General features: G+C 47.5%; 1 protein-coding gene and 1 non-coding gene across 3 annotated transcripts in view; both read left to right on the forward strand.

The window, feature by feature from the left end:
- Positions 1–2,427: 2,427 nt before the first annotated feature.
- Positions 2,428–12,729, forward strand: part of PIN4 (peptidylprolyl cis/trans isomerase, NIMA-interacting 4) — a 51,651-nt gene continuing 41,349 nt past the window's right edge. The window contains exons 1-4 of one of the 2 annotated variants that reach the window (XM_035028748.1): positions 2,428–2,603; positions 5,166–5,239; positions 10,762–10,881; positions 11,703–11,880. In XM_035028748.1, coding sequence (XP_034884639.1) covers positions 2,561–2,603; positions 5,166–5,239; positions 10,762–10,881; positions 11,703–11,861 — 396 coding nt within the window. In that variant the 5' untranslated portion in view covers positions 2,428–2,560 and the 3' untranslated portion in view covers positions 11,862–11,880. Of the gene's footprint in view, positions 2,604–5,165; positions 5,240–10,761; positions 10,882–11,702; positions 11,881–12,729 lie in introns of those variants that run through there. The other variant, XM_035028749.1, reaches the window with a different exon arrangement.
- Positions 12,035–12,107, forward strand: TRNAR-CCU. Its single transcript has one exon. It is a non-coding gene; the product is annotated as a tRNA-Arg (tRNA).

Consider the following 12,729-nt stretch of genomic DNA (forward strand, 5'->3'; position numbering starts at 1 on the left):
TGATGTGGGGCTCCATCCCACCACCCTGAGATCATGACCTGAGCTGAAACCAAGAGTCGGATGCTTAACTGACTGTACCACCCAGGCGCCTGAAGAATTTTTTTAAAGACTTAATTTTTTAAAATAATTTTTAAGTTTAAATTCAATTCATTAACATATAATGTATTATTTTTTTCAGGGGTACAGGTTTGTGATTCATCAGTCTTATATAATACCCAGGGCTCATTACAACACATACACTCCCCAATGTCCATCACCCAGTTACCCCATTCCCCCACTCCCCTCCCCTCCAGCAACCCTCAGTTTGTTTCCTAAGATTAAGAGTCTCTTATGGCTTGTCTCCCTCTAAAGACTTAATTTTTTTAAGTAATCTCTACACCCAACTTGGGGCTCGAACCCACAGGCCTGAGATCAATAGTCGCATGCTCCACTGACTGAGCCAGCTGGGCACCCGGAACACTTAAGATTTTATCATATTTCCTTCCCCATCTTTTTGTGATGCATACTGCATAGTTGAGATTGTACATGATTTTGAATCTGACTGTCTTATAGTGCGTTGACCTTGAAACCCACTCCCCCCGCCCCCAGCAGACCTCTGCCCATCCTCTTCTCCTTTGAGCTATTGGCCTCTAGGTACTGCTTTGGGGAAGTTCAGCCACTTACACAGGCTTGCTTATTGTTGTTGCTGTTATCTGCTGGAACACATAGAGCTCTCACAATGTTCCAGGCACTAAGCATTTGTCAGATGCATCTGCCATTTAATGCTGGCTCTTCACTGGGAGCTGAACTCTGTTTCATTCCCCCTCTTCATACCATAGCCGGTGGTCACAGGAAAGGCTGTTCCTATGAGAAATCAGAAGTAAAGGTGCCTCCTGGGCCTCCTGGCTGTGGATAAGCCAATGAACGTGAGGCCACACTGTCACTGTCGAACCCCAACCCCCACCTCTCAGCTGGACTTGGAAAGTCAGTACACAGGCAGGCTCCACCTCAGAAGCGGGGGACCAGTGATCCCCTCAGCACTGGATGCGTTTCCCACAGTTGATCACTCCCAATTCAAAACAAGGAGTACCTGGGATGTGTTGCGTCCAAATGCCACAGCAGTACAACACGAGGGGGCTGCTTGTTACAGACGAGTTGGGGGTGGGCACAGTCTCAAAAATGCCTGATCCTTTGGTCTGGGCACAAAGCATCCCAAGTCCAGCAAGGCTGTATCCAAAAACTAAAGTCTGACCTGGAAGCCCTGTACATTCTGGCTGGTAGTGGCCAACTACCAGCAGGGTAGCTTACGATGGCAGGGGATAGCCATCTTATGGAGCGAAGAAAAAGCCCCGACCTTATATACAAATTGGGAGGAGAGGGGTTGCAGGTAAGGGAAGAAAGTGTGCAGACGCAAATTCAAAACTCGTTCATCTTCCGCTAACATTCTATGAGTTAGTCATTGGTTTATGTGCTTTACAAATTTGAGCTTGTTTAATTCTCTTAACACCCTGTAAGTAGGTACTCTTATCATCGGCTCCATTTTACAGATGACGAAACTGAGCCAAAGAGGGATGAGGTCATTTCCTCAAGGTCACAGAGCTAGTAGCCAGATGGTGGAGCAGGGATTGGAGGTGAGGCAGTCTGGCTCCAGAATCCATGCTTTTAAGTACTGTTTTATGCTGCACCATTATAGAAATTTGGGAAGACACACAGAAACATACACAACAACCTGTACTAACACCACTTTGCTAGGCAGCCTTCCTGTCTTTTACATGCACCCTTTTTCTAAAAAATGTACCATATTCTATAGCTTGGTTTGCAACCTTCCCGAAGGCCATATCCTGTGTCTCTACAGACAGCCTTCCACTCATTATTTTAAATGGCGCATATCCTTTTGTGTGGTTGAGACATTATTTATTTAAGCAATACCCTACGGAGGGACATTGAAACCTGCTTCCAATTTTTCTCCATGACAGAGTTCTGCAAGAGGCAGAGGGGTGATAGCCTTTTGTAATAAAACTACCTTTTAAATCCAATCAGCTACAAACGCAGAATAAAATTTTTTAAAATGAAAAACCGCAAGGGAGGGCAAGGCCTGTGCGTAGGAGGCAGCGGGAGGAAGGCGCTGCCACCGCGGCTCTTCCTCCCTTCCCTTTGTCTGGAGGCCCCGCGGGATTGGCTAGAGCCGGCGCCAAGGGACTGCAAAGGGCCGCGCCATCCACTACGCACGCGTGGAGGAGCCGGGCCGGGAAGTGGGGGAGCACGGGAGCTGGCGCAAATAAGGGCGTGCGACAGAAGAAACAAAAAAACCCGCAAAGGCGGGGTTTCCCGCCCCTGCTCCACCCTTGGCTCCGCCCCCCGAACAGACCCAAACTTCTTATTGGGTCAGCCATCTTCGGCTCCAGTGGTCTGAGGGCCCAAGGACCGGGTCTGCCCCAGAATATGCCTGCTTCCAGGGCCGGAGCGAAAACGGTCCGTTTCGATGCCGTTTTCAGGCATGTGTTCTGGACATGCCCGTGGGGCCTAACGGGGCTTTGTGCGGCAAACGAAGCCGCTCAGGGGTCTGCCGCAGGTTCGGAAGATGCCGCCCAAGGGAAAAAGTGGCTCCGGGAAAGGGGGGAAAGGTAGAGCGGCCAGAGCAACCAGAGAGAATGGGGTCGGGTGAGGAGCGAGGGGAGGGAGCAGACCGGCGACCCCCGGGGTCCGGGACGGGGGCAGCGGGTGGCCGGTGACTAGAGGATTGACCGGGAAGTGAGAAGTTGGAGACAATCGGGGCGGAATTCTCTGGAAAGCCTTAATTGAAAAAAGCATGGAAATTAGATGGTAGATAGGAGAGGACAGAGGATGAAGAGAACGTTCTGTTTGTTTCTTCAGAATGGGGAAAAGTTGAGAGTGAGGCTGACGTGAAGGATCCAGTAGAGTTAGGGAGGTAAGGGTCCAGAGGAGTGAGATTTGAGAAAATGGGGTCCAGGACAGGTGGAGAAGTTGACCTTTGAATGGGAGAAGGGATACGTTATGCTTAAGGTCATAGAGAAAGAGACGAGGATGGGTGTGATTGTAAAAATCGGGGCCGGAGTGGGGGGTGGGGTTCGTATGATATCATGATTAATGGCCTCAATTTCTTAGTAAAGTAGAAGGCATGGGTAATTTTTAAGACCGAGGGGCAGGGACTGAGTGGGGGTCTTGAGAGTGGTAAAGGTTTGGAGTGGCCATTGGGGGTGATGGGAAAGGGAAGAAAACACTAATAAAAGGATCGGCCCTCAAGGCTAAGAGCCTAAGGTTGGAAGTCCGTGGATCTGTAGAGGACACAATCTACACAGTCATGATTTACCTGGTAACTTGCAACTGGCACAATATAGGCCTGAAAAGAGCTGGGTGGAGCCTTGAGCCAAGGTTGAGGGTGTGTTGGCCAATAATAGAATGGCAAAACAAGGTAATTAAGGGTGCCAGTGGGAACACAAATGATCAAGCATGGGGGCCGGGATCATAGTCTAGGAGAACATAGCAGGATAGAGGTACCGAAGTGGGGAGTGGTTTCCGTGAAGCCAAAGAGCCAGTGTTGTGGGAGTGAGACATGAGAAGGCAGGAAGAACATGAAGTTGTAGTCCGGAACTGAACTGTTCGTTCTCGGTGGCATGGTTCCATCGTGTGCCCTCGGGAGCAGGTGGCCTGGTGTAGAAGGCATGGACGTTCAGGAGGGAGGTCCGGAAGTGTGAAGTTAGGTTGTTGGATGGTTCCTCAGCATAGGCGGTGACGTTGTCCGAGATGACAGCGAGAGTGGGGGTGGAAAGGAATCCTGAAACTGCCGCCAGAGTCCTCAATCAAAGGGAGTGAGGTAGCAGTCAGATGGCGGCATCTGGCAGGGGAGAGGATGAGATGACTGGAAGGCATTGTCCTTCGAGAGTGAACGTACAGCAAACCCACTTAAGAGTTTGGTGTAATAAAACTCCTTGGGCAGTAATATTTTCTTAGGCATTTGGTCATCAGTGTTTTGGGTTTTCAGTTGAGTTGGACATTTACTGAACAACTGTTGTGTGCTAGATACTGTGCCAGGCATTGGAGATACTCAGACAAGTAACATGGAGTCTCTTGATTAAAACATTACGGTGGCTCCCTTTTCTAGGATAAATTCCAGGTTCCTCAGCGGGATTCCTAGGCCCTCATGCCCTAACTGTCGGCCCCCTCCCCTGGGCTTACCTCACAACACTCCCACCTCAGATTTGGCTTCATCCATAGTTTCCGACCCATAACACATTGTTCCACCACCCTGCAGTGTCTCCTCATCCTTGTCCTTTCTTCATTTGGTCAGCTTCTGCTCATCCAGGAAACCTTCCCTGAGTGGCTAAAATGGCCCTTTGTGCTTCCACAGCCTTCTGTCCGTAGATCGTAGGTCATTCTCCTGAAATGATCTATTTACATGTCTGTCTTCCCCGGTAGACTATGAGCTCCGTGAAGGAGGGTACCACGGCTTCTTCATCTTTGTATCCCCAGTGTCTGGAACTTACTAGTTATTTAGGAAGTCTTTATTGAACTGAACACTTAATCCAGCAATAGTTCTTACGAACATCAGGCCCTAACAGTAAGTACGCTGCCGTGAACACAGAAGTTGACATAGTGGTAAGATGACGTCATGCTAAAATGTAAGCTGCCACCAGTAGTTGTTAATCTGCATGTCAACAGTGTTTCTTAGGAAGGCATCAAGGGGCAATGTCAGAGCCTCCAGGAATTTGGACATGAATGTATTCTTTAGCCAAATACAGGTGGTGGGAAAGTTGATCTTTATTTAAAATACATTCTCAGAGATTTGACTTAACTGGAATGTGAGTATTCAAAGACAGAGTCGCAGTGCTTATTAGACATCTTACAAGAGCTCAGGGGTTTGCTCTTAGAAGGCAGGATTTCAAATTGAGTCCAGAGAATCTGGACCAGGCTCTTGGCGCTCTTGTTCATCCATCGGCACACTCATTCATCTATCCCTTTTCCACAAAGGGTGTCTGTAAGGCACGCATTTCTTGTTTTAAGAGAGATGAGCCACAGATGAATTTAGCCTCATGTATTAAGGTGTCTGGCAGAGGGCTCTTTTGAAGCGTGGTGCTGTGACAGAAGGATCAGCTCCCATTGTGTTGGCCCTTTGTGTAAGTATCAAGACACATTTTAAACGAGTACCTGTGATCTCTTCTCTAAAGGGGGAGCATCCTCTGGGAATGACAGTTCTGACAAGAAGGCTCAGGGTCCCAAAGGTGGTGGCAATGCAGTAAAGGTGAGTCCCTCGTTCCTTTTGTTTTTCATGTTAAATATAAATAACATATGTACACGTGTTATTCTGGTACCCAGGAAAGGAAAAGACAGTATGCTGAACTCATTCTAAGACGCTAGCCTAATATTGATGTAAAATCAAGATAACATAATATTGGAAGATAGGGACCAGTCTCACATATGAAAGGTAGTTCCTTTTAAGTGTTTTCTCAAATGCTTTCTCAAACATCCCGGATTTCTTCATACTTTGTATTGTTTCTTTTTTACTTTTTTTAAAGATTTTATTTATTTATTTGACAGAGAGAGGCACAGCGAGAGAGGGAACACAAGCAGGGGGAGTGGGAGAGGGAGACGCAGGCTTCCCGCGGAGCAGGGAGCCTGATGCGGGGCTCGATCCCAGGACCCCGGGACCATGACCCGAGCCGAAGGCAGACGCTTAACGACTGAGCCACCCAGGCGCCCCTTGTATTGTTTCTTGAAAGGTATACTTCATACATTTCAAGAAGCGATACAAAGTATGAAGAAAATAAGTAAGTGAATGACCTGTTTCTCAGAAGGAAATGATATTTTATGAAACCAAGGACTTAGGGGCACCTGGGTGGCTCAGGCGGTTAAGCATCTGCCTTCGTCTCAGGTCATGATCCCAGGGTCCTGGGATCAAGCCCCGCATCGGGCTCCCTGCTCAGCAGAGAGCCTGCTTCTCCCTCTCCCAATCCCCCTGCTTGTGTTCCCTCTCTCGCTGTGTCTCTCTCTCTGTCAAATAAATGAATAAAATCCTTAAGGAAAAAAAAAAAAAACCAAGGGCTTAGATAAACAGGCAAAGGCACAGGTCTCCTCAGATAGCTCCCCCACTGGTAAGCTACAGGCCAGGGCCCTGACCGTGAAAACTGGGGTGGGAGAGAATCACATAATAATTACATGACCTCATCCCAGAGGAGTGTCTGCCCTGGGAAAATACAGTCTGCGGACAACCGTACTGCTCCGTGCTGCGTAACAAGGCAGTTCCATGCTCCGGTCAGGGTATGGGATCCCGTACTTTGACTATTCATTCAATAAGGACTTAGTGACATCTGTCCCTGTGCCAAGCAGTGTACAAAGTTCTGGGTATTTTAAAACACTGGGGGTAAGAGATGGTTTCTCTTGTCACCTGGCAGTTGGAGCAGTTAGGTCAGGAATCCATTTCATTGCTGCATAATGAGTGCAGTAGAGCATTTACATCCTATAAATCCAGCCAAAAAAAGAGAGAAAATACAGTGTGAGCCGTTCTACCCACTTTCCTATTCCATGAACCAGAGAAACAGTGAGATGGGGCACATGAATCTGCTTTTCCACAGCTGACCTCTGTTCTCGTATGAGCATCCAATTATGTGAAGTGGGGTTCTGGCATCCAAAGATAGGTTTTCATGAAGCATGGTCCCTAAAAACCAACCAAGTACTTCGTCTGCTGTTGAGCTGAAGAAGTGGTCATTGTTGCCACGGCTGGGGAGACAGGCTCTGTTGGGTTTAATGAGGGCTGACATGTTGGTCTCCGGTAGGGCATCTTCATAAGGGATATTGTAGGGTAGTTTTGGCCACATGCAGTTTTCACTCTATGTGCTGACTTTTACAAGCATCCAGCCTGAGACTGCTCCACTGCATATGAATTTAAAGAGGCCCCTTGCCCCTTTCTGGGAAAAAATAAGTTCAGTGAGGCTGTGCATGAGGTATGTGGAAAGAAGTGACATGTAATCAGGTAGGAAAGTTGATGAGAGCTAAATTCTCTTGTTAAGCTTTTTCTTTTGAGGCAATTTTAGACTCTCACTCAGTTGGAAAAAAAACACATGTACTTTTTACCCTGTTTTCCCAATGGTAACATCCTACCTCAGACTCTAGAAGGATAGCACAACCAGGAGATTGACATTGATACAGTAAAGCTACAGAACATTTCCATCACCCCAAGGATCCCTGTGGTGGCCCTTTTATAGCCATGCCCACGTCCCTCCCCTATGTTCCCCCCATCCTTAACCCCTGGCAGCAACTAAACTGTTCTCCATTTCTGTAATTTTATGATTTCAAGAATGTTACATGAATGGAATGATGCAATATGCAACCTTCTGGCTTTTTCCACTGTCAGCATAATTTTCTGGAGATCTCATTCAAGTTGTTTCATGTACCAGTAGTGTGTTCCTTTATATGGCTGAGTAGTGTGCCATGGAATGGATGTGCCATATAATGTTTAACTGTTCACCTGCCAGAGGACATCTGGATCGTTTCCAGTGTTTGTAAAGGTCCCTGGAGGGGACCCTGGAACCCTCCGGCCTTTCAGGGCCTATGCTCCTTCCACACCCTGCCCTTCTGCTTTCAACCCCACTCCTGAGCCCACACCCTGCCCTGTGTCTCTAGAGCTGTCCAGATTCTGAAATCCACCTGCCGACCGTAGCTTCCCTCCTTCCCCTTCATTTACCGCCTCCCCCGATCTTGTTCTGTTCTTCTCTACATGCAGACCTCAAGCCCTCGAGCCCACCTGTTCTCCCCACCTTCTCCCAGGCTGTGTGTCTGTTGTCCAAGCCCCGTGTGTCCTGTAAGCTGGAAATTAGATCAGAGAGCTTGACCATTGCATCTGGGAGCCCCACCTCTTTTTCCTTTTGGTCATCTGCTGTATCCACCTGCTAAACTACAACTCGGGATCAGTCCAGTGGTCTACTTCCTTTACGTTTAAACCCAGAGATGCTGGGCCCTGAACGGAGAGTCACACGGCCTCGGGAATTGGGACCACTAATTCGTGGTCTCTAACCTTAGCTAGGCCCTCAGCACTATGCTGCAGTCCTCTGCCACTCACCTGCCTCCACCCACCACCCTGCTCTAGTCAGTCAGCAGATAACTTCATCCAGTGGTTCTCAACCCTGGTGTACGTCGGATTCCTGTAGACACCTTCTAAAACTACCAATGCCCAGGGTCCCACCCCCGACCAAGTGCCTCAGCATCTCCAGGTGGTGGGGCCTGGACCTTGATGGATTTTTTTAGCAGCACTGAGGGATGGTTCCGATGTGCTGCCGGGGTTGAGAAACACTGATCCAGTCTTACAGGATTGGTGTGAGGATTTCACTTGAGAACGCATGGAAAGTGCTTTGCACAGTACCTAGCAAATACTAGCTTTTAAATATTGCTAAATTTTCACACGAAAATGGAAACCAGACCTATCGTCAGGAGCTCACTGGCTTTCCAGCCCCCTGCCAACAAAGTTCTCTTCACCCACACCTCCCTCCTCTGTCTTCTAAGGCCAACGAATTTTTCAAGCAGTGCTCTCGGTGCCACGCCTGGCTCCTTCATTAGCTCCACGCTCTTTTGTTGCTCTGTCTTCAGCCTTTCCAAACTCTTTACTGCGTCTTTCCCTTCGTTCTGAGATTATGCCCAGGGACCTTTAAAATAGATACGTGTCTGGGGCCTTTTTCTTCTAAGAGCTCTTTCTCCTTTTCTGACTCAGCTGGGGGGAGTGCCGCCCTCCCCCACCTCCCATTACTTCCTTTGTCTGCCCACCACAGTCTGGCTTCTGCACTTTCTGCTCTTCTGAAACTGCTTTTGCTAAGGTCATTGATCACCCAGTGCTAAATTGATGTATTTCTTCCCTGATCACTCTGCAACATTTAAGCCTGTTGACCATTTCCTTCTTGAAACTCTTTTACAGGGCGCCAGGGTGGCTCAGTCAGGGAAGTGTCTGCCTTCGGCTCAGGTCAGGATCCCGGGGTCCTGGGATCGAGCCCCACATCGGGCTCCTTGTTCAGCAGGGAACCTGCTTCTCCCTCCCCCTCTGCCTGCCACTGCCCCCTGCTTGTGCTCTCTCATGCTCTCTTTCTCTCTCTTTCAAATAAATAAATAAAATCTTAAAAAGAAAGAAAGAAAGGGAAGGAAGAAAGAGGGAAAGAAAGAAGGAAGGAAAGAAAAGGAAGGAGAGAAAGGAAAGAAGGAAGGAAGGAAGGAAAGAAAGACAGAAAGAAAAGAAAGAAAGAAACTGTCTTTTGTCTTGGTTTTTGTTAACACGCCTTTCTCTCCTACCCATCTGGCCTTTCTTTTGTGCTCTGCTTATTGAGCGTCTCTCTTTGCTTATGGCTTAAATGTCCATATTCTCCAAGGATGTCTTTAGCCTGCGTTTCTCCTCATTCTGTGTAGCCTCCCTGAGTCATCTCCTCACCTCCCGTGGTGTCAGCTTACTACCTCCACACTGAGCACTCCCAAATCCTCTCGAAGATGCCGTCCTCCCCAGTTGCCGGTCAGTCAGTCACATCGCAGATCCTGCAGGTACTACAGACTCGTGTCTAACCTGTCAGGCTGTCCAGACCAGAATACTTGTTTATTCATTTGTAAAGTGTTCGATGGGATCCCCTTTCTGTGATCACAAATGCTGTAATTCATTTCACAGCAATTGAACCAACCAGAAGGTTGCTTTGCGAGCGTGGAATCCTAAAGAGGGAGGCATTTTTGAAGCAGTTGTAGCTAGGCCAAGCTGAGGGCTGATGAACCATCCTTGTTTCCCAACATGTATCTCGCTAGTGTCCGGACTGTTTGTCCCTGTCTTCCCTGGACAGCGCTGGACACATTCTATAAAAGTCTGCCTCTCTGAGCCCTGCCTTTTGACAGATTCTTTCCTTTGCTGTGTTCCTATCTCCTGTGTAGTTCCTCCGGTCAGGAAGTTATTCCTGTGGGCCTAGAATCCCCTTGCCCCTAATTTTAGGAGTTGAACCCTGAGGCCAACCTTGATTTGCTTGTCTCTGCATTTATAAGGGAGACACCTTTGGCCCCCATCCCAGTGTGTCATTTACAATAGGAAACCATGGATTGTTGAATGAGAAATTGGGAATCCTGCAGAACAGCTCCCTTGACAAAATCATTTTTAAAGATAGAGTGATTTGTTTTTTAAAAAAAGCAACATGGCTTTATGTAAACATAGGTCAAATTTGAGTACTTCTGTAGGGTTGAGTATTCTTAATCAACATACGATACTTTTTCAAAGTGCCGAATTGTGAGGAGGCCTCTTGCGGTAAAAAAGGATTTCCTAGTGGGTTTTTTAGTATCTTCCCCACTCTGATAAAGTAACGGCTAACCTTTATTGAGTACTAACTGCGTTATCTTAGTCTTCACAACCCTATGAGAACACGTAGGTACTATTATTATCTCAGGGCACAGATGGGAAAACACTTGGAGGTTTAAGAAGATGCCTACGATCATACAGCAGAGCTGGGATTTGACTTGAGGGCCCAAGCTTTTCAACCATTATGTCTCCTCTTCCTGTTAACCAGTGAAGTATATGGTAAAGATGGGAGCTTCCTCCAGCCCGATTCCCATTTGCCATCTCAATCAGCGTTCCGAGATAGTGTCTTGACAAGGGAAATGGGTTTGTGGCCATTGCCCAACTGAGCAGACTTCCAGGATTTTCTGCTGCCATGAACCTAATGTGTGTTTTCACTAAGGGGTAATCCAGACATGAGTGCTGTGCAAAAGGGGATCATTTGGCTCTCCCAGATACTATGTGACCATACTTTTTCCTTGCAGGTCAGACACATTCTGTGTGAAAAACATGGGAAAATCATGGAAGCCATGGAAAAGTTGAAGTCTGGAATGAGATTCAATGAAGTGGCCACACAGTATAGTGAAGATAAAGCCAGGCAAGGGGTATGGTGCTGTTGTCATTTGAAACTATCTCTCCCCGGGCTCCTGGGTGGTACAATCGGTGAAGTGTCCGACTCTTGGTTTCGGCTCAGGTCATGATCTCAGGGTCCTGGGATCGAGTCCCGTGTTGGGCTCCATGCTCAGTGCAAAGTCTGCTTGAGATTCTCCCTCCCCCTCTGCCCCTCCTACTTGTGCTCTCTCTCTCTCTCAGATAAACAAACCTTAAAAAAAAAAAAAAGATCTGGGGCGCCTAGGTGGCTCAGTCGGTTAAGCGGCTGCCTTCGGCTCAGGTCATGACCCCGGGGTCCTGGGATCGAGCCCCGCATCGGGCTCCCTGCTCTGCGGGAAGCCTGCTTCTCCCTCTCCCACTCCCCCTGCTTGTGTTCCCTCTCTCGCTGTGTCTCTCTCTGTCAAATAAATAAATCTTAAAAAAAAAAAAAAAAAAGATCTGTTCCCCATGGAGGACACACAGCAGTAGGGATTATTTCTACGTTCCGCCATTAAGTTTAGCCATATCTTGGCATAAAGATCTTAAAAGCAGAAATGTCCAACTTGTAAACAGTTGCGTACAGGTCACCTGTGTCTAAAACTAGACGTTACCAAACTGGCACAGCTAACAGACACCTGGCAACATTGTGAGTGTGTATGTGTTCGGTCCAGGGTTGGAGCTCTTCCACCCATCTGTCCTTGGTGAGCCCACTTCTTTGTAGTCTGGCTGAATGAACCTAAGAACCTGAGCGTCTGTGTTGGGAAGTTCCCAAGCTATAGTAGAACTGTTTCCTCTTCAGGGCCACCTGACATCGCGTATCTTTTGGGTTTTTCAGGGCGACTTGGGTTGGATGACCAGAGGTTCCATGGTGGGACCATTTCAGGAAGCAGCATTTGCCTTGCCTGTGAGTGGGCTGGATAAGCCTGTGTTTACAGACCCTCCGGTTAAGACAAAATTTGGATATCATATTATTATGGTTGAAGGGAGAAAATAAAGTTGTATGAAAGACTGAATATGTTTTATACGTTCTGCTTGCTTCTTTAAAAGGTGTTGAGTAATCCTGTATGTTACGAACTCTGTCGTTATGGGTTTGTAGGCACAAAACGAAGTGGAGAAAGGTTGGCGTACACTGTAGCAGGTGTTCTCACAGGTAAGTCAAGCAGGGGCGCCCGGCTGGCTCAGTCAGTAGAGCGTGCGACTCCTGATCTCAGGGTCGTGAGTTCGAGCCCCACATTGGGCATAGAGTACTTAATAATTAAAAAAATGAGTCAAGCAGACTCCTTTTAACCTGAGTCTCTTCCTTCCCAGAACCACTCTCTCTAATTCTCAGCATATCCCATAAGTTAATTTAAAAACCATCTCCAGGGGTGCCTGGGTGGCTCAGTCGTTAAGCATCTGCCTTCAGCTCAGGTCATGATCTCAGGGTCCTGGGATCGAGTCCCGCGTCAAACTCCCTGCTCAGCAGGAAGCCTGCTTCTCCCTCTCCCACTCCCCCTGCTTGTGTTCCCTCTCTCACTGTGTCTCTCTCTGTCAAATAAATAAATAAAATCTTTTAAAAAAAATAAAAAATAAAAACCATCTCCAGGGGAGCCAAATACTAGTTCACACTATTCACACATTGAGTTGGACATCAAATAGATGGATTAGAATATGAAAATCATAAAATAAGTTCCTAGGCAACACTTGTTTTGTTAGCTAATTTGGATTTGCCAGGACAGTGATTAGCTCCATTGTCTTAATACCATACACTATATAATGGCCATTCAACATGAACTCTTTTGTTTATTTTTTTTTAAGATTTTGTTTATTTGAGAGCGAGAGCACATAAGCAGGGGGGAGAGGAAGAAAATGGCTCCCTGCTG

Source organism: Mirounga leonina, unplaced genomic scaffold (genome assembly GCF_011800145.1).
Source record: "Mirounga leonina isolate KUSES-001 unplaced genomic scaffold, KU_Mleo_1.0 Mir_204, whole genome shotgun sequence".
NCBI classification, from domain to species: Eukaryota; Metazoa; Chordata; class Mammalia; order Carnivora; family Phocidae; genus Mirounga; species Mirounga leonina.